The sequence below is a fragment of the Oncorhynchus masou genome, chromosome 18 (genome assembly GCF_036934945.1).
Source record: "Oncorhynchus masou masou isolate Uvic2021 chromosome 18, UVic_Omas_1.1, whole genome shotgun sequence".
Taxonomy (NCBI): domain Eukaryota; kingdom Metazoa; phylum Chordata; class Actinopteri; order Salmoniformes; family Salmonidae; genus Oncorhynchus; species Oncorhynchus masou.
Genome location: NC_088229.1, coordinates 47,673,542 through 47,700,897, shown reverse-complemented (window position 1 = coordinate 47,700,897; position 27,356 = coordinate 47,673,542). Strand labels below are relative to the sequence as shown.

At 43.9% G+C, this 27,356-nt stretch overlaps 1 protein-coding gene across 2 annotated transcripts in view; it reads left to right on the top strand.

The window, feature by feature from the left end:
- LOC135504722 (cadherin-23-like) overlaps positions 1–27,356 on the top strand; it is a 611,744-nt gene that overhangs the window by 405,486 nt on the left and 178,902 nt on the right. For both annotated transcript variants that reach the window (XM_064923533.1, XM_064923534.1), the window contains 13 exons: positions 887–1,032; positions 1,412–1,631; positions 3,634–3,786; positions 3,992–4,105; positions 6,027–6,175; positions 9,640–9,700; positions 10,218–10,366; positions 12,550–12,685; positions 13,051–13,439; positions 16,811–16,912; positions 17,116–17,118; positions 17,327–17,476; positions 17,590–17,718. In XM_064923533.1, coding sequence (XP_064779605.1) covers positions 887–1,032; positions 1,412–1,631; positions 3,634–3,786; positions 3,992–4,105; positions 6,027–6,175; positions 9,640–9,700; positions 10,218–10,366; positions 12,550–12,685; positions 13,051–13,439; positions 16,811–16,912; positions 17,116–17,118; positions 17,327–17,476; positions 17,590–17,718 — 1,901 coding nt within the window. The remainder of the gene's footprint in view (positions 1–886; positions 1,033–1,411; positions 1,632–3,633; positions 3,787–3,991; positions 4,106–6,026; positions 6,176–9,639; positions 9,701–10,217; positions 10,367–12,549; positions 12,686–13,050; positions 13,440–16,810; positions 16,913–17,115; positions 17,119–17,326; positions 17,477–17,589; positions 17,719–27,356) is intronic.

Below are 27,356 nucleotides of genomic sequence, written 5' to 3'. Positions count from 1 at the left end.
GTGTGTGTGTGTGTGTGTGTGTGTGTGTGTGTGTATGTGTATGTGTATGTGTGTGTGTGTGTGTGTGTGTGTGTGTGTGTGTGTGTGTGTGTGTGTGTGTGTGTGTGTGTGCGTGTGCGCTCACGCGAGCGAGCGACTGTCTGGGGCTGATGAGTCTGTCAGTCTCTCAGCATGTACTATCTAAATTACATTGTGTGTTCATATATGAGTCTCTACTTTAAAGAGTAACTGCCCCAAAAAGCCACTTCTCATTTAGAAAAAGGCTTATGTGGCATCGATATGAGTCAGAAACATGTATTCTAATTTCAAAATTGACTACAAAGTTTAAATAGGATAATTTTCGTTATAAAGTCATTCTCATCCAAAACTGAGATTTACGAAATGATAGGCAAAAATGCTATGTCAAGGAATGAAGGGCACCGTTTATTTCAATCCTGCCCAAATGCCCACAGCTGGCAGTAAGTAATCATCAATTCAGAGCGCAGCTGCATGTGACCCGATCGTAATGACCATGGTCAATTTGGTTCACATTCGATATCCCCATTGGGCTATTAAGGACCATCAGTAAATTACACAATATTTTGAATGTCAATGGCTCCAAATTTATGTGACAAAAAACTCAAACCAACTATAAATTGTAGAAATTAAAATATTAAACGCATTTAATGAAGCCCAAAAAAGTTAAATATGAACTTTGTCCCATTTACATTGTGTAATTTATTGATGGTCCCTAACTAGCCCCAGGCTATCCAATGTCAAACCAACTTTGCCATGGTTGCACACCAGTTGGCTATAACTAGCTCGTCTAAGCCACCTCTGGTAAAACTTTTATTGGAGTTTTGTGCTCCTGTAAATGCTGTATTTGTACCTCTGGCGCCCACTCCAGTTGGCAGACCTCCACTGCGTTCCTCAGTCAGCACCACGGTGTACGTCAACTTGCTGGACCTTAATGACAATGACCCCATCTTCCTTAACCTGCCCTTTTTGGCCGAGGTGCCAGAGGGCCTGCCTAGTGGATCCTCTGTGTTCAAGGTCAGTACACCATTACGATATGTCATTAGAGTTAGATGCTTGTGTAATTGTATCAGATGAATCAGATGGAAGTGTGTGAGGGCTAATTAAATAGTTTATTTGTTTCTGTTTTCCCCTGTCTGTCATGTCCTCCTCTCACTTCTATTCTCCCCACCACTTCCATATATTTGTCCCGCTCGGTCCCCTCTATCTCTTATCCCCACATCTCATCTTACTCTTCCCCTCTCCCATCTCCCCTTTCATTTCCTTTACTCTCTTTCCCTTCCATCCTTTCATCTGCTCCTCCTCCTCTCCTCTCTCTCTTCTCTCTCTCTCTCCCTCTCCACTCCCTTCCTCCTCACTCTCTCTCTCTAAATTCCTATCTCCTCTCCTTCATCAGATCCAGGTGGAGGACCCTGATCAGGAGGAGAATGGTATGGTTACCATGGGGCTACTGGTGGGCATGCCACGCGTTGATTTTTATCTCAACACCACCACGGGTGTGCTGTACTCAACGGCAACTCTGGACCGCGAGCAGATTAGCCTGTACCAACTGAGGATCGTGGCGTACGACCAAGGGCAGAACCCACGCACCTCCACCAGCACCCTTACCATCACAGGTTTGCAAGCATCTGGCCCTGTAATCTGATCTAGGATCAGTTTTGCCTTTCAGATCATAATGACTAAGACAGGGGGACCTGATCCTAAATCACCACTCCTACTTTGAGACGCTTTGTGAATACAGGTCATGGCTGGTCCAACATTCAAATTTTATACCATATTAAAAATTGATAAAATACAGTATTTTGCTTAGTATAGCACTACCTGCTGGTCAGAAGCATACAGTGCCTTGTGAAAGTACTCGGCCCCCTTGAACTTTGCAACCTTTTGCCACATTTCAGACTTCAAACATAAAGATATAAAACTTTATTTTTTTGTGAAGAATCAACAACAAGTGGGACACAATCATGAAGTGGAACGACATTTATTGGATATTTCAAACTTTTTTAACAAATCAAAAACTGAAAAATTGGGCATGCAAAATTATTCAGCCCCCTTAAGTTAATACTTTGTAGCGCCACCTTTTGCTGCGATTACAGCTGTAAGTCGCTTGGGGTATGTCTCTATCAGTTTTGCACATCAAGAGACTGAACATTTTTCCCATTCCTCCTTGCAAAGTGAGGTTGGATGAAGAGCATTTGTGAACAGCAGTTTTCAGTTCTTTCCACAGATTTGATTGGATTCAGGTCTGGACTTTGACTTGGCCATTCTAACACCTGGATATGTTTATTTTTGAACCATTCCATTGTAGATTTTGCTTCATGTTTTGGATCATTGTCTTGTTGGAAGACAAATCTCCGTCCCAGTCTCAGGTCTTTTGCAGACTCCATCAGATTTCCTTCCAGAATGGTCCTGTATTTGGCTCCATCCATCTTCCCATCAATTTTAACCATCTTCCTTGTCCCTGCTGAAGAAAAGCAGGCCCAAACCATGATGCTGCCACCACCATGTTTGACAGTGGAGATGGTGTGTTCAGAGTGATGAGCTGTGTTGCTTTTACGCCAAACATAACGTTTTGCATTGTTGCCAAAAAAGTTCAATTTTGGTTTCATCTGACCAGAGCACCTTCTTCCACATGTTTGGTGTGTCTCGCAGGTGGCTTGTGGCAAACTTTAAACGACACTTTTTATGGATATCTTTAAGAAATGGCTTTCTTCTTGCCACTCTTCCATAAAGGCCAGATTTGTGCAATATACGACTGATTGTTGTCCTATGGACAGAGTCTCCCACCTCAGCTGTAGATCTCTGCAGTTCATCCAGAGTGATCATGGACCTCTTGGCTGCATCTCTGATCAGTCTTCTCCTTGTATGAGCTGAAAGTTTAGAGGGATGGCCAGGTCTTGGTAGATTTGCAGTGGTCTGATACTCCTTCCATTTCAATATTATCGCTTGCACAGTGCTCCTTGGGATGTTTAAAGCTTGGGAAATCTTTTTGTATCCAAATCTGGCTTTAAACTTCTTCACAACAGTATCTCGGACCTGCCTGGTGTGTTCCTTGTTCTTCATGATGCTCTCTGCGCTTTTAACGGACCTCTGAGACTATCACAGTGCAGGTGCATTTATACGGAGACTTGATTACACACAGGTGAATTGTATTTATCATCATTAGTCATTTAGGTCAACATTGGATCATTCAGAGATCCTCACTGAACTTCTGGAGAGAGTTTGCTGCACTGAAAGTAATGGGGCTGAATAATTTTGCACGCCCAATTTTTCAGTTTTTGATTTGTTAAAAAAGTTTGAAATATCCAATAAATGTCGTTCCACTTCATGATTGTGTCCCACTTGTTGTTGATTCTTCACAAAAAAATACAGTTTTATATCTTTATGTTTGAAGCCTGAAATGTGGCAAAAGGTCGCAAAGTTCAAGGGGGCCGAATACTTTCGCAAGGCACTGTATATTTTAGAAGCACTGGGAGAGAGAAGAATGACCATCTGTTAAATGTGTTGCTTGTCGTGTCTGCCTATTGAGCATGATTAAAGTTATTTTACAAGAGACAATGTGTCTTTCTGTCTCTCTTTGTCTGTCTGTCTGCTTGCCTGTCACTCTGTGTCCCTCAGTCCTAGATACCAACGACGAGACCCCCACCTTCTTCCCCAAGGTGTACAACGTGTCCCTGCAGGAGAGCGTCCCCAGGGACCATGTGGTGGCTCGCCTCAACTGCTCCGACAATGATGCTGGCCTTAACGCCGAGCTCAGCTACTTCATCACAGGTCAGAGGTCAAACTAAGGCCATGGCAGACTGTGTGTGTGTGTGTGAGTGGGTGGGCAAGACGTAGAGTTGTATTATGTGAATGTGCTACTACTTGTTTATGTGTATGTGTGTGTGCATGCATACTTGCGTTCATTCATGTGTATAAGTGAATAGCCGAGATATATACATGTAATACTCCACCATCTGTGTGTTGTGTTCTGCAGGTGGTAACCAGGATGGTAAATTCAGTGTTGGCTTCAGAGATGGTGTGGTTCGGACTGTGGTTGGCTTGGACAGAGAGACACAGGCTACATACTCACTTGTCATAGAGGCTATCGGTAAGTCCTAGCCCGATAAGAGCATTTTTCATCTTTCTTTCTACTCTGTGTATTTAGACCTTTTGTACATCTGTGAGATTGAGAAGTGATAAGTGATGCATGCAAGTCTTGTTGTGCAACGGTCTCTGTTCCTTTTTATAATCGTTAATCTATTGAAGTAAAGAAAGTCACATACTCCATGTGTAATCTCCCAGCAATTTGCAATTTCACCCAGCAATGTACTTAGTGAAAAAGACAGTTGCTTTTCATGATCTTATCAAAGAGAGACCAAGAAGGCTTGCATCCCACATGCCAACCTATTCCCTATTTAGTGCAGTACTTTTGACCGGGGTACATAAAGTTCTAGTTAAAAGTAGTGGACTTTTCTAAGGAATAGGATGTCATTTGGGATGCAGCCAACGTCTGAGGTTTCTTGTTGTTGCTGAAACTGTTGAGTTTATCTGAGTTGTTCTGGGATGACCATGTGTGTGCTGATAGGGCCGTTCAGACTCCTCACTGTGAGTATGTATTTAGAGGGGGGGATTCAGAGAAGAGACTACTCATGTAACTACCTCAGAAGTGATTGAGCATGGCTGAACTTTGAGTATCCCACTGGTATGTTCTAAAAAATGGGGTTTACAAAGACTCAGACTTTGTCCATTTTTGGTTTCTATTGTATGTTTTTAATGATTAAGGTTTGATTTATTTACACCAAATAAAATAAGTGATAAACAACCATACAGATTTTTTTAATGGGGTTTACAAAGGCTCAGACTGTGTCCATTTTTGGTTTCTATTGTATGGTTTTAATGATTAAGGTTTCATTTATTTACACCAAATAAAATAGGTGATAAACAACAATACAGATAAAAACAACAATAGAAAATGGTGTCCAGATGTGTTTGGAAGCCAAAGGGCTTGCATAAAAACTACACCACAAAAAAACAATAAACAATACATGAGTACAACAAAAGAAAGGTTTGTTTAAACAGATAACAAAATTCACTAATCATAAATGTACAAATGAACCGATCATTGTTCACAAAAAAATGCAAACAGTATATGTTTTGTTTAAATGTGTGTGTTTATGTGTGGATGTGAGTGTGTGAGAGTTGGGCTATATGGAGGAGATTACTGAGTAGTTTGGTTCATGAGGCTAACCCAGAGTATTCGCTTGAAGTTATTGAGGGATGAGGAGGTTTTGGCAATGTGAATATAAGAATTCCAGAGTATGGTACCTCTATATCTGATAGAGAATTGACTACAGTATGTGAGGTGAGGCAGTGGAGAGGATGAAGGTTATCGCAATGTTTTGTGTTTATATTAATGGATTTCAGAATTAACCCTGAAGAATCCATTGAAAGGTAAACTGTCAGGGAGGTACAGTATTTGTAGATGAAAATGATAATTGGCATACATAAATGTCATAAATAGACAAGATATTGAGTTTATTAAACAAAGGTGCAGATGGAGCTATGTAATTAGAGGAGTTGGCTAGCTTTGCAAATTTACTTTTATGATGAGTAATTTGTGTAGGTAGGAGGCATATGTACTGGCCCAGACAATTTTACAATAAATGAGATATGTGTAAATTAAGCTATAGTAGAGTGTTAGGAAGCAAGCCTGATTAACCAAACCACTAATCTTTCTGATAATACCAACACATTTTATCACTTTGCTACAGACAAATTGAATTTGATCTTTCCATGACAACTTTTCATCAATTGGAACTCAGAGGAATCTAGAGGATGTGACTTGTTCCATTTCATTCGCACCAATTGATTGAATTATAGTTAGTTTTACTTGCAAAGATTGCAAAGATCTTGACTTACTTACTTCATTTGTCCACTGTTGATACACAAAGTATATTCACGACCAAGTTTCTCTCAAACTCACTGACACAGTGTTAGTTTTGTAATGTGTAAATGTGTGTATCCCTCAGACAATGGTCCAGCAGGCAGCAGGAGGACAGGCACAGCCACAGTGTTTGTAGAAGTACTGGACGTGAACGACAACAGACCCATCTTCCTCCAGAACAGCTACGAGACCAGCATACTGGAGAATGTCCCCATAGGATCCAGCATCCTGCAGGTACACAGCCAGGCTGGCACACACGCGGCACATATATACACATGCACATGATTGCAGGTAAGCACGCACACACAGTCATGCATACATGCACACAGACACACACAAACACGTGCATACATAGACATACATATACCGGTACACACAAGCATACACATGGTTACACACATGGATATACCTACACACACACACACACAATATTATGCACTTAAGGAAATCAAACTTGAGAAAGCTTTTTATTTTTCTAAAACAAACTACATTTTAATACAATAAAATAATAACACAAACTGTTCTACACTCTTAGAAAAAAAGGTGCTATCTAGAACCTTAACAGGTTCTTTGGGTGTCCCCATAGGATAACCCTTTGAAAAACCCTTTTTGGTTCAAGGTAGAACCCTTTTCCACAGAGCGTTCTACTTGGAACCCAAAACGTTTCTACATGGGAACAATTGAATAACACTTTTGGAACCCTTTTTTTGTAAGATTGTAGCTAATACAACAATCAAAATTTACAAAACAATTAACATCATCCACGTAGGCTGTTATCCCTTTTGGAAGAACCTTGGGCTTACACCTGCTTCTCTTGTCATTAACAACATGGCCCAAACAACCTTTACTCCACCAGTCCATGTGGTTATCTTGAAGTGGGGATTTGATCAGAAGTTAGTGTCATTGTTCAGTTAGCAGTACATCCATGGACATGCAGGACTGTGGTCAAGTCTAAGTGCTTTGGTCAAGTTACAGTCAAAGCGGTCATCTCCATGACCGGGCCTGCATTCATCTCACGGTCAGAGCGTAGTCATATCTCTGTAACATAGTCAAACAGGCAGGGCATGGTAAGGTGGGTGAGTTGCTGTGGTCAGGTTGCTGTCTGGTTGGGGAGCAGTGGGTGCTGCACTCGGGCCTGCGCTGGGGCGGTCGTCTGAATGAGGAGGTGAATGACCGCTGTACAGAGCCCAGTCGCTTCCACAGCTTGAGCTGGGGCTCCGATGACAGATAAGGCCCGCAGACCAGGGACTCGCCTGAACTACAACCCCCAACTGAGTCCTCCTCTGTCTGGGCTGACGACCCACAACACACGGCCAGGAAGATAGCACAGACAGCCAGGAGCAGGGAGAGGCCTAACACCACCATGATGGTCAGCAATGGGTTGTGAGGCTCTGATGGCAGGGGGGAGGAAGAGAGGGAGGTGGGCAGGCGGGATAGGTTGAAAAGTAGTGGTGATTTTGTAAAAGAAAGGGTGGAAGAGATGTTGACCGCTAGATCACTGGTGGTGTTCATAGTCGCCAAGTTCTGGAATGGAGAGAAGTCATGACAGGTTAGATGACAGGTTAGATGAGAAGTGTGTGGACATGTGTGTGTGTGGGTGTGGTCTGTGTGTGAGTGTGTGCGTGCGTGCGTGTACACCAGTCTCTTTCAGAGTGCCACAGCAGCTTTCTTGATATGGGAAGTCTTGCCTTATTGTCCAAGCTAAACCAAGCTGACTTAGGCTTTTTAAGGAGGGGTTATTACCATCATACCCTGAAGGAGATGCAACACACACAAATGTCATAGTATTTAATTCGGTAGAGACAACGCGTGCCTTGTCGGTTTAGGGGAAAACACATCGGGACGTGAAATTAGTTTTCAGACCAAATGCCAGCAAATCCGTGTGGAAAGGCCACTGGAGCAGCCATCATCTCGTTAGTCACCAACACCCAACACACACTCGCTCACACATTCACACTCACACACACACTCTCAGACGCAAAATATTGAATACAAAATATATTACAGTATACGCATGTCCACAAACAAACCACAAACTCACGAAAGAAAGACATCTCTCACTGTCCAATATCCACTTACTCTCTCACACAGACTGTGACTCCATACTTAGATGCATGCACTGATACTGACCCAAACACACATTCACCTAAGTGGGCATAACACATATAAGCATATGTCAGCAAACGCACACACACACACACACACACACACACACACACACACACACACACACACACACACACACACACACACACACACACACACACACACACACTTTACCTTTTTCAGTCACATACAGCATCTGTGAGTCAAACTTTTTCCTTGCTTCCACATTCCTTTTCTCCCTCACACTGCCTTTTCAAGAGAGCGTTAGGGAATGCACAGAGAAGAAGAGGGGACAGATAGGACAAGGGGGTAACAGAACAGTGGTCAAAACATTCTTTGTTTTCCACTGGGGGAGCCTAAAACAATGGTCAATTTCCAACACCGTCTAAGAGCTTAGAAAATTATCTCCCAATACTAACACTGCAAATGCTTAAATTTATAACATCTGGGCTTAGTAACACACACTGGGAAGCTCTGCACCCCTTTTATAGCCAAAGTGGTGCAGTCCACTGTGTAATACCCTACTCATCAATCAGACCCTCTACTCTCTTTTCCCCGTCTCACCCCTTCCCCCCTTTTTCTCTTCTCCTCTAAATCTCTTTATGAAGCTAATGAAACTGAAACAGGGCCCCTCTTTTCACACAGGGGGCAAGAGAGAGAGGAAGGGTGGGTGTGTGTGTGTGTGTGTGTGTGTGTGTGTGTGTGTGTGTGTGTGTGTGTGTGTGTGTGTGTGTGTGTGTGTGTGTGTGTGTGTGTGTGTGTGTGTGTGAACATGTTGTGTGTGTGTGTGTGTGTGTGTGTGAACATGTTTTGTGTATGGGTGTGCGTGTGCATGCATGCTTGTGCACGCATCTGTCAAGGAATATCCACAGGTCCTACAAGCAGGGTAAGATCAGGGTCTGCTCAGTCTCATCTTGCTTCAACATCTCTGTGCCTATTTTAGTTCAGAACTCCAGTCAGAAGTCATGGTTGGATTCAGTATATTCTACTCAGCTCAGCATGCCTCACTAGTTATCTCTGTTGAGCCATGCTGTCTCTGATGTGTTTTTGTCTTTGGCTGCTCTGGCTCCATGCCTGCCTTTCAGAGAGAGAGAGAGAACAAGAGATAGGATGTAGACTGGTAGAGGGAGAGAGAGAGATGGGGTAGGGAGGGTGTGAGAGGAAGAAAGAGACAAGAAAGAGATGAAGAGAGTGAGTTAGGGAGATTGAGAGTGAGGGAGAGAGAAGTGAAAGAGAGAGAGAAAGGGAGAAAGAGAGAGAGAGAAGGGGGGAGAAAGAGAGAGACATCTTCATTGTGGACTCGTTGCCAGGGCCATGGTGCAGTTGTTGTGTCAACCATGGGACTACACAGAATTTGGAGGGGGTGGGGTGGGTCACTTGCATATTAATATGTGTTAATATGAATGTCAGCATCTGTGTGTGTCTGTGTGCATGCCTGTGTTCGCGCACATGTATGTGTGTGTACATATGTGTACATGTTTATGTACTGTAGCTATGTAGGCCTATTGGTGTGTGGTTTCAAGTCACTGTGGTTGTAAATGAGTATAATGGCTGCATATGTCTGTGCTATTAACATGTGTTTGTGTCTGCAGGTGCAGGCCACAGATTCAGACCAGGGGGAGAACGGCAGGGTTCTGTACAGGATCCTCTCTGGTGAGTACAACTTATTCCATCCTTTTCCCAGTTGCCAGGTGGTGATACTTTTCACACCTACTCTCAGGCCTCACTGCACACAAACAGCTAAACACAAAAGACTGTCAACACTGCACGCTAATTATAACCTTCATGCATAATCATAACTTTATTTGTATAAGTCATACGGTATTAGATATTTAACTGCTCAAGGACTCATTTGAAAGATGCAGTGTCAAGTGGGTAACACTTGATTTGGAGAGATTCATTTTACAATGTTGGTGATTCATTTTACAATGTGGTGATATTCTAGTATTAATATTTTAATATACTTTATATCAATACCCTCATGACCATCCTGCATGCAATCACTCTCAACCCTCTCTGTCTCTCTCTTCCCCTCTCACTATCTCTCTCCCCTATCTCCCTCTTTCTCTCTCTGCCTCTCTCTCCATCCCCCCCCGCTCTCCCCCCACCCCAATCTCTCTCTCTCTGTGTCTATCTGTGTGTGTCTCCCTATCTCTCTCTGCATGTGTAGGCAACAGTAAGGGTCTGTTCAGAATTAATGAGCTGTCGGGGCTTGTGATGCGGGGCCAGAGAGCTCTGGACAGAGAGAGCAGCAGCTCCCATGTGCTGGAGGTGGAGGCCTACAACAGTGACCAGGGCAGGATGAGGAGCTCCGTACGGGTAAGGAGAGTAGGAAGGATGATGAGGGAGGAGATGGAGAGGGTGGACAGGGATCGATGAGAGACAACAATCAAGGGAGGGAGGGAGAGGGGACAGGCCTGGACATGGAGGTCTACAACAGTGACCAGAGCAGGATAATGAGCTGCGTGTAAGTGAGGAAGGGACAGGGGAGGGTAATGGGAGACTGGGGAGAGAACAGGGGAGGGGAGGAGAGGAGACAAGGCAGGGGAAGGGAAGGGAGAGGGGATAGTGTAACGGCGTTCTTCGTTTGTCGAAAGAGAGTCGGACCGAAATGCAGCGTGTTGGTTACTCATGTTTTTAATAGAACAAATGACGATACATGAAATAACAAAAACAACAAACGGAACGTGAAAAACCTATACAGCCTGTTTGGTGAACACTAACACAGAGACAGGAACAATCACCCACGAAATACAAAGTGAAACCCAGGCTACCTAAATACGGTTCCCAATCAGAGACAACGAGACTCTGATTGAGAACCGCCTCAGGCAGCCAAACCTATGCAACACACACCCCTAATCAGCCACAATCCCAATAACTAAAAAACCCCACTAAGAAATACAACAAACATAAACCCATGTCACACCCTGGCCTGACCAACTAATTAACTAAAACACAAAATACTAAGACCAAGGCGTGACAGAACCCCCCCCCCTAAGGTGCGGACTCCCGAACGCACCTCAAAACCATAGGGAGGGTCCGGGTGGGCGTCTGTCCATGGTGGCGGTTCCGGCTCGGGACGTGGACCCCACTCCATAAATGTCATAGTTCCTCCCCTTCGCGTCCTGGGATGATCCACCCTCGCCGCCGACCATGGCCGAATAGTCCTCACCCAGAACCCCACTGAACTGAGGAGCAGCTCGTGGCTGAGGGGCAGCTCGGGACTGAGGCAGCTCGGGACTGAGGGGCAGCTCGGGACTGAGGGGCAGCTCGGGACTGAGGGGCAGCCCGGGACTGAGGGGCAGCTCGGGACTGAGGGGCAGCCCAGTACTGAGATGCAGCCCAGCACTGAGAGGAAGCCCAGTACTGAGAAGAAGCCCAGCACCGAGATGAAGCCCAGCCAGGCAGTTGAATCCGGCAGATCCTGGCTGACTGGCGGATCTGGAAGAGTCTGGTTGACTAGCAGATCTGGAAGAGTCTGGTTGACTGGCAGATCTGGAAGAGTCTGGCTGAATGGCAGATCTGGAAGAGTCTGGCTGATTGGCAGATCTGGAAGAGTCTGGCTGACTGGCAGATCTGGAAGAGTCTGGCTGACTGGCAGATCTGGAAGAGTCTGGCTGACTGGCAGATCCTGGCAGACTGACGGCTCTGGCTGCTTCATGCTGACTGACGGCTCTGGCTGCTCCATGCTGAATGGCTGCTCTGGCTGCTCCATGCAGATTGACAGCTCTGGCGGCTTCTTGCAGACTGACAGCTCTGACTGTTCCATGCAGACTGGCAACTCCATGCAGACTGGCAGCTCCTTGCAGACTGGCAGCTTTAGCTGCTCCATGCAGACTGGCAGCTCCTTGCAGACTGGCAGCTTCTTGCAGACTGGCAGCTCTAGCTGCTCCATGCAGACTGGCAGCTCCTTGCAGACTGGCAGCTCTAGCTGCTCCATGCAGACTGGCAGCTCCTTGCAGACTGGCAGCTCTAGCTGCTCCATGCAGACTGGCAGCTCTGGCTGCTCCATGCAGACTGGAAGCTCCTTGCAGACTGGCAGCTCTAGCTGCTCCATGCAGACTAGCAGCTCAGGCTGCTCAGAACAGGCAGCATCAACGGGATGCAAAAAGCACTTATTTTGTGTAACAACAAAAGTGACCAAGGCAAGATGAGGAGCTCTGTACGGGTGAGGCGGGGAGAGGGAGGATTGGGTCTAAATATAGGGAATAGAGATAGAGGAGAGGGGACATGGCAGAACATAGAAGATGAGACTGTAAGGGTCATACATAGGGCATGAAAAAGGAGAGAATGTGAGGCAGGGTTTAGAAAATAACAGAGGAGAAGGTAGTGTATTGGGAGAGAAGAGGGTGTGGGACAGGACATACAGTATAGTGCTAGGTTAGAGTATTTTGCAAAAGGGAAAGGGCTGTAGTGGGCAGTAAGGATGACACCTGTAAGCATCTTGTGAGCAGTTGTCCAGCTACCTCTCTGACTCCCAGTGTCTCTGTCTCCCACTACAGGTGATAGTGTATGTGGAGGATGCCAATGACGAGGCACCAGTGTTCACCCAGCAGCAGTACAACCGCCTGGGTCTGAGGGAGACCGCTGGCATTGGCACCTCTGTCATCGTAGTACGAGCTACAGACCCCGACACTGGTGAGTGTTGTAGTGTAACTTGATGTACTATAGTACCCATAACCCTCTGTACAAGCTGGTTTTATTGATAATATATACATTATAATGTACACTGTATATTGATAAGGAAACGGAACAACAATATGTTAGCTTTATTTACTAAAATAAAACAGAATATTCTGTACAGAGCATTATGGGCACTGTAGTACATAGATCGGTATGTGTAGCAATGCATGACTACATACTTAAAAAAATATTTTTACATTTATCATTTTTTGTCTTCTCTCTCTTGTTTTGCCTCCCTTTGCCCAACCTCCTTCCCTCTATGATTTTCCCTGTCTCTCCCTCTCCTCCCCTCCCCTCTATCCTGCCATTCCTTCATCCAGGTGACGGCGGGGCAGTGGCCTACGCCCTGGACTCCGGCTCCGATCGTAAGTTTGATGTGGATGTGAGCACGGGCCTGGTGACCACTGTAGACTACCTAGACTACGAGACCAAGACCAGCTACCTGATGAATGTGTCGGCTACCGACCAGGCGCCACCATTCCACCGTGGCTTCTGCATGGTCTATGTGACCTTACTTAATGAGCTGGACGAGGCAGTGGCGTTCTTCTCTGCGGGCTACGAGGTGTCACTCCTGGAGAACATTGCCACAGGAACGGAGGTGGTGCAGGTGCAGGCACAGTCGGCGGACAACCTCAACCAGCTGTCGTATCGCTTTGACCCGGACACATCACCAGCCGCCCTTGCCCTCTTCAAGATCGACAGTATCACGGTGAGTCGGTGGACAGCCAGGGGTGTAACACCGTATTAGCATGTCTCACTCTTATTGGACTGTTGGGTTAAGGTCAATTCCATTTCAATTCAGGAAGTAAAAAGCAAATCCAATTAGGATTTTCACTTGAAAGCATTCTTCTTGTAACGGCGTTCTTCGTTTGTCGAAAGAAAGTCGGACCGAAATGCAGCGTGTTGGTTACTCATGTTCTTTAATGGAACAAATGACGATACACGAAATAACTTATAAATACAAAAACAACAAAACGGAACGTGAAACCTATTACAGCCTATCTGGTGAACACTACACAGAGACAGGAACAATCACCCACGAAATACAAAGTGAAACCCTGGCTACCTAAATACGGTTCCCAATCAGAGACAACGAGAATCACCTGACTCTGATTGAGAACCGCCTCAGGCAGCCAAGCCTATACAACACCACTACTCAGCCGCAATCCAAAATACTACAAAAACCCCACCATGAAATACAACAACATAAACCCATGTCACACCCTGGCCTGACCAACTAATTAACGAAAACCCAAAATACGAAGACCAAGGCGTGACAGAACCTCCCCCCCTAAGGTGCGGACTCCCGGACGCACCTCAAAACCATAGGGAGGGTCCGGGTGGGCGTCTGTCCATGGTGGCGGTTCCGGCTCGGGACGTGGACCCCACTCCATAAATGTCATAGTTCCTCCCCTTCGCGTCCTGGGATGATCCACCCTCGCCGCCGACCATGGCCGAATAGTCCTCACCCAGAACCCCACTGAACTGAGGAGCAGCTCATGACTGAGGGGCAGCTCGGGACTGAGGCAGCTCGGGACTGAGGGGCAGCTCGGGACTGAGGGGCAGCTCGGGACTGAGGGGCAGCTCGGGACTGAGAGGAAGCCCAGTACTGAGAGAAAGCCCAGTACTGAGAGGAAGCCCAGTACGGAGATGAAGCCCAGCCAGGCAGTTGAATCCGGCAGATCCTGGCTGACTGGCGGATCTGGAAGAGTCTGGTTGACTGGCAGATCTGGAAGAGTCTGGCTGAATAGCAGATCTGGAAGAGTCTGGTTGACTGGCAGATCTGGAAGAGTCTGGCTGAATAGCAGATCTGGAAGAGTCTGGCTGAATAGCAGATCTGGAAGAGTCTGGTTGACTGGCAGATCTGGAAGAGTCTGGCTGACTGGCAGATCTGGAAGGGTCTGGCTGTCTGGCAGATCTGGAAGAGTCTGGCTGTCTGGCAGATCTGGAAGGGTCTGGCTGACTGGCAGATCGTTTGTCGAAAGAAAGTCGGACCGAAATGCAGCGTGTTGGTTACTCATGTTCTTTAATGGAACTGGCAGATCTGGAAGAGTCTGGCAGACTGACGGCTCTGGCTGCTTCATGCTGACTGACGGCTCTGGCTGCTCCATGCTGACTGGCGGCTCTGGCTGCTCCATGCTGACTGGCGGCTCTGGCTGCTCCATGCAGATTGACAGCTCTGGCGGCTTCTTGCAGACTGACAGCTCTGACTGTTCCATGCAGACTAACAGCTTTGGCAGCTCCTTGCCGACTGGCAGCTCCTTGCAGACTGGCAGCTCCTTGCAGACTGGCAGCTCCTTGCAGACTGGCAACTCCATGCAGACTGGCAACTCCATGCAGACTGGCAACTCCATGCAGACTGGCAACTCCATGCAGACTGGCAACTCTGGCTGCTCCAAGCAGACTGACAGCTCTGGCTGCCCCATGCAGACTGGCAGCTCTAGCTGCTCCATGCAGACTGGCAGCTCTGGCTGCTCCATGCAGACTGGCAGCTCTGGCTGCTCCATGCAGACTGGCAGCTCTAGCTGCTCCATGCAGACTGGCAGCTCTAGCTGCTCCATGTAGACTGGCAGCTCAGGCTGCTCCATGTAGACTGGCAGCTCAGGCTGCTCCGAACAGGCAGGAGGCTCCGGCAGCGCTGTAGAGGAGGAAGGCTCTAGAAACGCTGAACAGGCGGGAGACTCCGACAGCGCAGGAGAGGGAGAAAGCGCTGGCTGCGCTGAACAGGCGAGGCGCACTGAAGGCCTGGTGCGTGGTACTGGAACTGGTGGTACTGGATCGAGGACACGCACAGGAAGCCTGGTGCGGGGAGCTACCATCGGAGGACTGGTGTGTGAAGGTGGCACAGGATGGACTGGACCGTGAAGGTGTACTGGAGAGCCTGAGAGCAGGACTGGCACAGGACGTGCAAGGCTAGGTAGGAACACAGGAGGCCTAGTGCGTGAGGCTGGCACATTTTTCACCAGCCGACTAACACGCACCTCAGGACTAGTATGGAGCGCTGACCCAGGTGCCAATAAATCCCCGACACGCTCCGTCGGACGAATCTTATACCTAAAGCACCAAACTAGCAACTCCCTCATAACTCTCTCCTCCAATTTCCCCATTAATTCCTTCACAGTCTCTGCTTCGCTCACCTCCAACACCGGTTCTGGTCTCCTCCTTGGCTCCTCACGATAAACAGGGAGAGTTGGCTCAGGTCTGTCTCCTGACTCAGCCACTCTCCCTCTGACCCCCCCCCCAAAGACATTTTTGGGGCTGATTGTCTGGTTTCGCTCTGCTCCGCCGTGTCACTCTTTTCGACTCCATTATCCTATAGCCCTCTTCACACTGCTCCAGCGAATCCCAGGCGGGCTCCGGCACTCTCTGGGTCGGCCGCCCACCTGTCTATTTCTTCCCACGTCGTATACTCCAATCCTCTGCTGTCCATAACATCCTCCCTTCGCTGCTCCAGCTGCCTGTTAACACGCTGCTCGGTCCGTGTGTGGTGGGTGATTCTGTAACGGCGTTCTTCGTTTGTCGAAAGAAAGTCAGACCGAAATGCAGCGTGTTGGTTACTCATGTTCTTTAATGGAACAAATGACGATACACGAAATAACTTATAAATACAAAAACAACTAAACGGAACGTAAAACCTATCTGGTGAACACTACACAGAGACAGGAACAATCACCCACGAAATACAAAGTGAAACCCTGGCTACCTAAATACGGTTCCCAATCAGAGACAATGAGAATCACCTGACTCTGATTGAGAACCGCCTCAGGCAGCCAAGCCTATACAACACCCCTACTCAGCCGCAAGCCCAAATACTACAAAAACCCCACCATGAAATACAACAACATAAACCCATGTCACACCCTGGCCTGACCAACTAATTAACGAAAACACAAAATACTAAGACCAAGGCGTGACACTTCTTGAATTGACTGAATTGAAATGGAATTTAAACCCAACCCTGTTGGATACTATACACTGCTCAGCATATATATTTAAAACTAGGATAAATCAGATTGTTTGTTAATTTGTTTTACTCCTTTCTCCCTCTCTTGCTCTCTCCTTCTCCCTGTCCATCCCCAGGGCCGTATCACAGTCACAGGGCTGCTGGACAGGGAGAAGGGGGACCTCTACACCCTGACTGTAGTGGCTGACGATGGGGGACCCAAAAAAGACTCCACTGTGGTATGACAGACGCTTCTTTTTTTCTTAATTTCTTTCTTTTCTTGTTTGGACAGTAGTTGCTTTTTATTCCCGGTTGTCAGGTCTCATCTGTTTTCAATAATAAACCGCGACACGATGTTGTTATCTGTTTTGTTGTAGAAATGGTCAGTTAATGATAATCTGTATTTTCACCTCGTTACTGCTATCTCATGGGGAAATTGCAGAAGGTAGGTGTTGCTCAGGATTACTGTTTTAATTCAAAGTTTTAATTCAAAGCTTAATGAAGTGTATGTATATGTCACAAAAGTATTTTTCTATTATTTTTCAAAAGCATACCAAATTTTTCAAAAGCATAAATTCAATTCAAAGTTTTGTAGCATCTTAGCCCTCTTGTCAATGACATTCCCTCATTGGCTTTGTCTATACATGTGACAGGTGTCAATCACCATACAGGATGAGAATGACAACAGTCCAGAGTTTGATATCACATCTGATTCATTGGTGGAGATTCCAGAGAACACACCCATCGGGAAGAGAGTGGCTGTGGTGCTTGGGCGCGACAAAGATGCTGGGAAAAATGGACTGGTGAGGAGAGAGAGAGAGAAGAGAAGAGAGAGAGAGGGGGAGAAGCTCTTCACCTGCTCTCCCTGCTGTCTTTCAACTCACTCCATCCCCTCCTCTTTGTCTCGCTCTCTAAGGTGTACTTCAGGCTGGTGGCAGGGAACATGCAGGATGTGTTTGAGATCCGGACAGTGAACCACACCTATGGAGAGATCTACGTCAACTCCCCTCTGGACCGAGAGTCTGTTGACCGCTACCTGCTCAAGGTTAGACACCTGGGTTAGATTCTATAACCATGTTTCCAAAGTCATAACATTTAAAAAAAAATCTGACATGATCTTTTTGTGTTGGTAAAATTAATTATGCGAAAAATGGCGATGGAAATGTCCTTGTGAGCAAATATTGATATATTAGCCATCATATCACAAGAACCTTGGAGTCACGTGATGATATGGTGTGTGGTCCTCCCACTACGACTCTGGAAACCATGCAGTTTATTAGGCTACAGATTAAATCAATTACGATGACCTTCACATGGTGGTGAAGGTCCATGGTGATCTTGATAATCTTTTCCGATAAATATTGAGGGTCTTATTCTGGTGACATGATGATCGATGCTTGATTACCATTTGACAAATACAAATATTCTTGCTCTTATCCATAATAATCTCATCTAGACTAGCCTACCCGCACAACCAGCACAGGCACTCCAGATTGAATTTAACTAGGCAAATTGGTTAAGAACAAATTCTTATTTACAAGGACAGCCCACTCCTTCCTCCCCATCGGGGTTTTGAAACCCAGTCTCCCATGTGCCCTGCCCACATGACACAGGGATTCTTTCGCTAAATAGCCCAGTACTGTACTGCCAACCGTCACATTGTACAGCGCCATATTTTCCGTTCCATCGTAACAGAAACACAGAGAGTTTTTCTTGGAAGCGAAACACCATAATATTAATGAAATGAATTAAGCAAGTACCAGTCAAAGTTCAGACACACCTACTCATTCCAGGATTTCTCTTTGTTTTTACTATTTGATATATTGTAGAAGAATAGTGAAGACATCACAACTCTGAAATATCACATATGGAATCAGTTAAGAACACATCTTATTTAGAAGGACAGCCTACTCCTTCCTCTCCATCTGGGAATTGAACCCCGGTCTCCCACATGCCCAAATTCTGTAGTACAGACATGACCTGCTCTCCCTCTTGTAAGGAATTAGGCACTTTCGCATGTTTACTACAGTATGTATTGTAGGCTATGTTTACTTGTTGGACTGCACAATAGCCTAAAAACAAATGCAGGTGGCATATTATAATGTATTTGTCATCAGCATCTTTATGCTTTCGCAAAGTGACAAATAATATTTAAAAATGCAGATGTTGATTTAGTTATGGATCGATAACAAATTACTATGGGAATAAATATCACTGATGTACAGAAATATTGGAACAAAGTTGTCTAATGAAGTCAAACAATTTACAATCCTCCAATCCTTTTATGCTGTAGCCTACCGTCACGTTGTACAGAGCCATACTTTCCATTCCATCCTAATGGAAACCCTGAGTATTTAGTTTTTCATGGAATAGAAACACCAGAATATTTATCAAATGAATTAAGCCAAATTTCCTCAAATCAATCCCATATACTATGGTATTTTAAAAAATGTTTGAAATTCTCTGCTAATGCCAATATGGAAGACTATCAAATAGGCTTCTCAAAGATGCCCTCTGGTGGTCAAACTAGCAATAACTCCCATTAACAGAAAAAATGGCTGACATTTAGATAATGTGACACAGAATGCTGCATCAGCCTCAAGGTGTGCTGCAGTATGATGCAACTTTTAAATGAGCATCCACTGTACCTGTACTGTAACTGCTAGCTGTTGACTAGAGCACACGTGTCAAGACCAGAGAAGGCATATTTGCTATTCAGCGCAACAGTTTTTATGACAAAACTATCGGTAGAGTTGAAAATGCAATGGAAACACATTGAAATACATATATTCAGTGCATGATAATTTAAGCGGAAAAAGTACATTTTGTGTGCACTACGCATTTATCCACCAGTGGTGTTTCCAAAACATTTACTTTCGCTTAAGTTTTCATGTCTTTAGGCAGATTCTACAATCTGTATATTGGTTGATTAGGATTCCAAACTTCTCTCAAACCGCTTTATACTCTTAGAGTAGATTTATCCCATTAACCTGTTATTGCTGCAATCCTGATATCGGGATCGATATGACAACTACCAGTGAAAATAGAGGGCGCCAAATTCAAACCACAGAAATCTCATAATTACAATTCCTAAAACATACATGTCTTATATCATTTTAAAGCTATTCTCGTTGTTAATTCCACCAAAGTGTACGATTTCCAATAGGCTTTTCAGCAAAAGCACTACAAAAGATTATGTTAGGTCTCCACCAAACCACAATAAGCACAGCCATTTTCCAGCAAAATATAGGTATTCACAAAAAGCATAAATAAATATAAAATGAATCACTAACCTTGAATTATCTTCATCAGATGACACTCATAGGACTTCATGTTACACAATACATGCATGTTTTGTTTGATAAAGTTCATATTTACAGAAAAAAATCTGAGTTTACATTGGCTATTTAGATTCACTAGTTCCAAAAACATCAAGTGATTTTGCATAGCCACATCGTTTCAACAGAAATACCCATCATAAATGTAGATGATAATACAAGTTATACACATTGAATTATAGATATACCTCTCCTCAATGCAACCGCTATGTCAGATTTTTTTAAAGTTCACAGAAAAAGCAACCCATGCAATAATCTGAGACAGCACTCAGAACAGTAGCCAAATTAGCCTCCATGTTGGAGTCAACAGAAACCAGAAAATACATGATAAATGTTTCCTTACCTTTGATGAACTTCATCAGAATGCAGTCCTATAAATCCCAGGTCCACAATAAATGCTTGATTTGTTCGAAATGTCCAAAAGTTCCGTAACAGTCAGTAGAAACATGTCAAACGATGTACTGAATCAATCTTTAGAATGTTGTTGACATATATCTTGAAAAATGTTCCAACTGGAGAATTAGAAGGACTTCAGATGAGCGATGGAACGCAGGTCCTTCATCTGTGAACGCGCCTGGTGAAAACATGGTCCACTCATGGCTGTGGTGAATATTTCCTGTGTCAATCGATCCCCCTTCACATTAGAGTCATCAGACAAAGTTTTATTGACTGCTGACATCTAGTGGAAGGCGTAGGAAATGAAAACTGTAAGTTCAATGAGACCTTGGTTGAAAATCTGCCACCTCCAGAAAAAAAACAGGAAGTGGAATTTCTCAGGTTTTTGCCTGCTATATGAGTTATGTTATACTCACATACATAATTTAAACAGTTTTAGAAACTTCTGAGTATTTTCTATCCAATACTAATGATGATATGCAAATATTAGCAACTAGGAGCAGGCCGTTTGATATGGGACCTTTCATCCAAGCTACTTTTCATCCAAGCTACTTTTTATGGCTGCCCCTGCAGAGACTTACAGAAAACGTTTGACCTAAATATTGAGATAAACTTTTGTTATTGACCAAATACTTTTTTTCCACCATAATTTGCAAACAAATTCATTAAAAATCCTACAATGTGATTTTCTAGATAACTTTTTTTCTCATTTTGTCTGTCATAGTTGAAGTGTACCTATAATGACAATTACAGGCCTCTCTCATCTTTTTAAGTGGGAGAACTTGCACAATTGGTGGCTGACTAAATACTTTTTTGCCCCACTGTACATATTCAGAGATACAGCTATGTTTATCTACTGTCCTTAGTTACATCACCAATTAGTATTGAATTCGGCAGGATTGTTCTTTAAGGACCCACTGACAATTTAATTGTTTGGAATACAGAAATATTGTTTAATTATTCCACCTTTTGGAAGGAGGAATCTCCTTGTAACAAAAAGGTTTATTTCCCCTCAATACTGCCAAATGCAAAGTTTCTTCATGGTATTTACGACCAGTCATAAAACTGGTGGGGGAAAATCTAGCGCCTATGATCCTCAACCAACAGAGCAAGTTATGACAGCATCTTCCTGATGGTGCAGTAGGCAAATTGGATTGGGCCCAGTGTGCCTGGCATGCTGACCTTGGTGTGAGCCATGACCAGCCTCTCGAAGCACTTCATGATGACGAGGTGAGCGTGACTGGGCAATAGAAATTTGGGCATGTCACTTTGTTTTTCTTGGTCACTGGGACGATGGTGGTCTCCTTAAACCAGGTGGGGAATACAGCCTGGGACAGGGACAGGTTGAAGATGTCCGAGAAGATGACCGCCAACTGGCCAACACACACTCTGTGGATGCGGCCAGGGATGCCATCTGGGCCGCTGGTTTTGTGAGCCTCGGAGAGCGAGAGAACCTGGTCATCCGTAGCAGGGAGAGTCTTCGTGGATGGCTCAGTATTGTCTGCCTTGAAGCAAGCACAGAATTTGTTAAGCTCATCTGAGAGGGAGGTTTGGTGGGCACCGTAAATCTGGCTTTTCCTTTGTAGTCTATGAAAGGGTGTAGTCCTTTCCACATTTGACGCAAGTCTAAATTGTCGAACATCAATTCAAGTTTGAGTCTGTATTGTCTTTTTGCGTCCTAATGGATTTGCGGAGCTCGTACCTGCTTGCCTTGAACGGGTCACACGCCAACGAGTCATCGGGGTTCCAGGGTTTTGGTTGGGGTATGTCCAGATTGTTATTGAGGGTAAAACGTCACCAACACATTTCTTAATGAAGCCTGTGACGGACAATGTATAGTCCTCAATGTTGCTAGATGAGTGCTGGTTGGGTGGATTTAAAAAAATATTCCAATCAGTATTCCTAAACAATCATACAGCATTGAGTCTGCCTCCTCTGTCCAGCGCCTTACTAATCTTCTTTGTTGGTAACTTGCTGATTGTAGGCGGGGAGTAGGAACAAAGAGATGTGATCTGATTGGCCGAAGTGTGAGAGGGGAATTGCTTTGTGTATACATGGTCGATCATCTTTGTGGGGAAAGATTCATGTTGGTGATTACTTGGAGAAAATGTGTTTTAGACGGGCTTGGTTAACCCTTCTAGGGCAGGCGTTCTGCACGCGGAACCCCTCGACAACATTCCGCTGAAGAGGTAGTGCACGAAATTCAAAAATATTTTTTTGAAATATGTAACTTTCACACATTAACAAGTCCAATACAGAAAATGAAAGATAAACATCTTGTTAATCTACTCATCATGTCTTATTTAAAAAATGCTTTACAGCGAAAGCACAACATATGATTATGTTAGGTCATAGCCAAGTCAAAATAACACAACCATTTTTCCAGCCAAAGATAGGAGTCACAAAAAGCAGAAATATAGATAAAATTAATCCCTAACCTTTGATGATCTTCATCAGATGACACTCATTGGACATCATGTTACACAATACATGTATGTTTTGTTAGATAATGTGCATATTGATATCCAACAATCTCAGTTTACATTGGCGCCTTATGTGTAGTAAAGTTTTGATTCCAAAACATCCAGTGATTTTGCAGAAATACTCATAATAAATATTGATAAAAGATAAAACTGTTATTCACAGAATTAAAGATAGACGTCCCCTTAACTTTTTATGGCTGCAGGAGCAGCATTGAGTAGTTTGGATGAAAAGGTGCCCATTGTAAACGGCCAGCTAATATATGCGTATTATTATTATTATTGGATAGAAAACACTCTAATGTTTCCAAAACTGTCAAAATATTTTCTGTGAGTATAACAGTACTGATATTGCAGGCGAAACCCTGAGGAAAATCAAAACAGGAAGTGGCTTCTATTTTGAATGTTCCATGTTCCATAGCCTCCCTTTGCTCAATTTAAGGGATATTAACCAGATTCTTTTTCCTATCGCTTCCTCAAGGTTTTAACAGTCTTCGGACATAGTTTCAGGCTATTATTTTGAAAAATGAGCCAGAACGATAACATCGCGTCAAGTGGTCACATGAGTTTTGCTCACGCAACAGAGTTTGGATAGGTATTGCTTTTCCCTCTCCTACTGTGAAAGACATTTGCGGTTGATATATTATCGATTATATATTTTAAAAACAACCTGAGGATTGATTATAAAAAACGTTTGACATGTTTCTGTGGACATTATAGAAACTATTTGGAATTTGTCTGCGTTGTCGTAATCGCTCTTTCCTGTGGATTTCTGAACATAACGCGACAAACAAACAGAGGTAGTTTGGATCTAAAAATAATCTTTATTGTACAAAAGGAACATTTGTTGTGTAACTGGGAGTCTCTTGAGTGAAAACATCTGAAGATCATCAAAGGTAAACAAATAATTTGATTGCTTTTCTGATTTTCGTGACCGAGTTACCTGATGCTAAGTGTACTTAATGTTTTATCGTGCGATTGATAAACTTACACAAACGCTTGGATTGCTTTCGCTGTAAAGCATAATTTCAAAAACTGACACGACAGGTGGATTAACAAAAGGCTAAGCTGTGTTTTCCTATATTACACTTGTGATTTCATGAATATAAATATTTATAGTAATATTGTATGTAGCGCTATGCTATTCAGCGGTTGTTGATGATACTTATCCCGATATCGGGATTGCAGCCATAACAAGTTAATGCAACCGCTGTGTCAGATTTCAAAAAATCTTTACGGAAAAAGCATAATCTGAGAACGGTGCTCAGAGCCCAATCCAGCCAGAAAAATATCCGACATTTTGGAGTCAACAGAAGTTAGAAATAACACCATAAATGTTCACTTACCGTTGATGATCTTCATCAGAAGGCACTCCCATGAATCCCAGTTCGACAATAAATTACTGATTTGTTCCATAAAGTTCCATAAAGTCCATCATTTATGTCCAAATAGCCACTTGTTGTTAGCGTGTTCAGCCCAGTAATCCATCTTCATGAGGTGCAGGCACTTCATCCAGACAAAAACTCTAAAAGTTCCGCTACAGTCCTTTAGAAACATGTCAAACGATGTATGGAATCAATCTTTAGGATGTTTTTAACATAAAACAGCAATAATGTTCTAACCGGAGAATTCCTATATCTGAAGAGAAGCACTGGAACGAGAGGTGACTCTGTCGGGAGCGCGCGTCTTGAGACCAAGGCACTATGCCAGACCACTGACTCAAACAGGTCTCATGAGCCCCTCCTTTATAGTAGAATCCTCATTCAAGTTTCTAAAGAAGGTTGACATCTAGTGGAAGCCGTAGGAAGTGCAACTTGACGCCATAGACACTGTGTATTTGGTAGGCCAAGCTTTGAAAAACTACAAACCTCAGATGTCCCACTTCCTGGTTGAATTTTTCTCAGGTTTTCGCCTGCCATATGAGATCTGTTATACTCATAGATATCATTCAAACAGTTTTAGAAACTTCAGAGTGTTTTCTATCCGATACTACTAATAATATGCATATATTAGCATCTGGGACAGAGTAGGAGGCAGTTCACTCTGGGCACGCTATTTATCCAAAGGTAAAAATGTTGCCCCCTATCCCAAAAGAGTTAAAGTCCCCCGGGACAATAAAAACTGCTTCCGGGCAAGAGGATTCTTGTACAAATCCTTGAGTGCCACCTTGGTGTTTGCTTGTGGCGGTATGTACACAGCTGTGATAATAACACACATGAATTCTATCGGCATATAGTGGAGTTGTCATGTTAGCATCAGAAACTCCAGGTCAGGTGAAGAGGAGCTGCCGATGTTTTCATCTTCAGAACACCGGGAAGTGTTTATGAGCAAACCTACACATCCCCCGACTCTTACCAGAAGACGCCGTCTGATCCATTCATAATATGGGGAAGCCGTCTGGTTGAATAGCAGAGTCAAATGTTTTGTCAGTAAGACACGTCTCAGTAAAAACAAAGGACACTCAGTTTCTGAGATATATATATTTCAACTTTTTTCTGCTGTACCGGAAATTCCACCAGATGGCAACTGACTGTATATGGCAAATGAACATTTCATAACCAAATGGACATGGGCGTTTCTCATAAACGGAACAGACTTCAAAGACAAAACTCAGTGAGCGCAGAGGTGGCTAAATGTACTTTTAACCCAGAGACAAGATAGCGTCGAGGCCACAACGCTATGTACATTTTGTAGGATTAATTGTCGAAAATGGCAATACTGAGCTAACTTCACTTCACGTCAAATTATATAAGTCTACGCTGAAAGGAAGAATAGAACCAGCCATTTATCTATCGTAGTTCACGAGAAATCATACATTTCATGATGCTAAAACATTTTTTTTTGCTAAAACAAGTTTTATTTTGTTATAGATCCAGTTGAGGCGCGTTAAGGCAGGTTTTTGTGATTTTCTGTACTCACACACAACCAGCCAACATGGGGTGACACAGTGTGGGGCTTACAGACACACAGAGCCTGCAATAGTTACCGCCATTCAAACCATCAAAGAACCATCAGACCTAGAACTCTGAAACTTTATAAACCTGTTCTAAAGCTTATGTTGGGAGTGCACAATGAGTTATGTGGCTCTAAAAGGTTGAGAAACATGCCGGGAAACAACCTCGTCCATTTGCAATATCTTCAATTCACTTTTAACTTCTCAAAAATGACAACATTTAGAAAAGTCCAAGAATCACAAGACTAGGTGCATTGAAACCGCCTCATCCCATAGAGACGGAACCTACAAGTCTCTGTCCGAAAGCTCTTTCAGGGACCCCATAGCAACGCCGTAAAAAGTGCATTTTCAGCACTAATTAACATTCGGGGTAGCCTCAGCTAGGCCTACACATAATGTCAGAACTGGACCCACAGCTAGAACGTAACTGTGTGTTTTAACAGAAGGCGCTGTGAATTTAGGTCCGGCTCTGAAATATATGATAGTTGGCTTCTAAAAGAGTTGGACAAAGTGGATTTGGTATCAGTATGTTTATTTTATTTTTAAAAATTTTACTAGGCAAGTCAGCTAAGAACAAATTCTTATTTTCACTGACGGCATAGGAACAGTGGGTTAATTGCCTGTTCAGGGGCAGAACGACAGCTTTGTACCTTGTCATCTCGGGGATTCGAACTTGCAACCTTTCGATTACTAGTCCAATGCTCTAACCACTAGGCTACCCTGCCGCCCACAAGTATCTGTTTGGTGTCAGTATGATATCTTATTGACTGATGGATGGCTGACTTAATGGCTGACTATCCATTTCCAATAAGTTTAAACAGTGACTTACCATCACCATGTGGACAGGCTGAAATCAACACTCAAAGTGTTGGCAAATGGCATCACCGTAGACCCTAGGTCGTGCCGAGTATAACAAGTAGCCCCACTTGACCGTAGCTCGCTAGGTCTGACCGCAGCGACCATGCAAATAGTATCAATCTGTCATCAATGACAATCCATCAGGCCACTATTATGATTACCTGTGTTAATTTTAAGCTTCCTGGTACAACCGGAAGTTGTTAACCTCTAGCGTCGAGCAATCCCGTATCCGGGAGCGTAATCATAGCCTCAAGCTCATTAGCATAACGCAACGTTAACTATTCTTGAAAATCGCAAATGAAAAGAAATAAATATATTGGCTCACAATCTTAGCCTTTTGTTAACAGCACTGTCATCTCAGATTTTCAAAATATGCTTTTCAACCATAGCTACACAAGCACTGGTGTAAGAGTATTGATAGCTAGCATAGCATTAAGCCTATCATTCAGCAGGCAACATTTTCACAAAAACAAGAAAAGCATTCAAATGAAATCATTTACCTTTGGATGTTTTCAATGAGGAGACTCTCAGTTAGATAGCAAATGTTCAGTTTTTCCCAAAATATTATTTGTGTAGGAGAAATCGCTCTGTTTTGTTCATTACGTTTGGCCAATTAAAAACCCCCGAAAATTCAGTCATTACAAAGCCAAACTTTTTT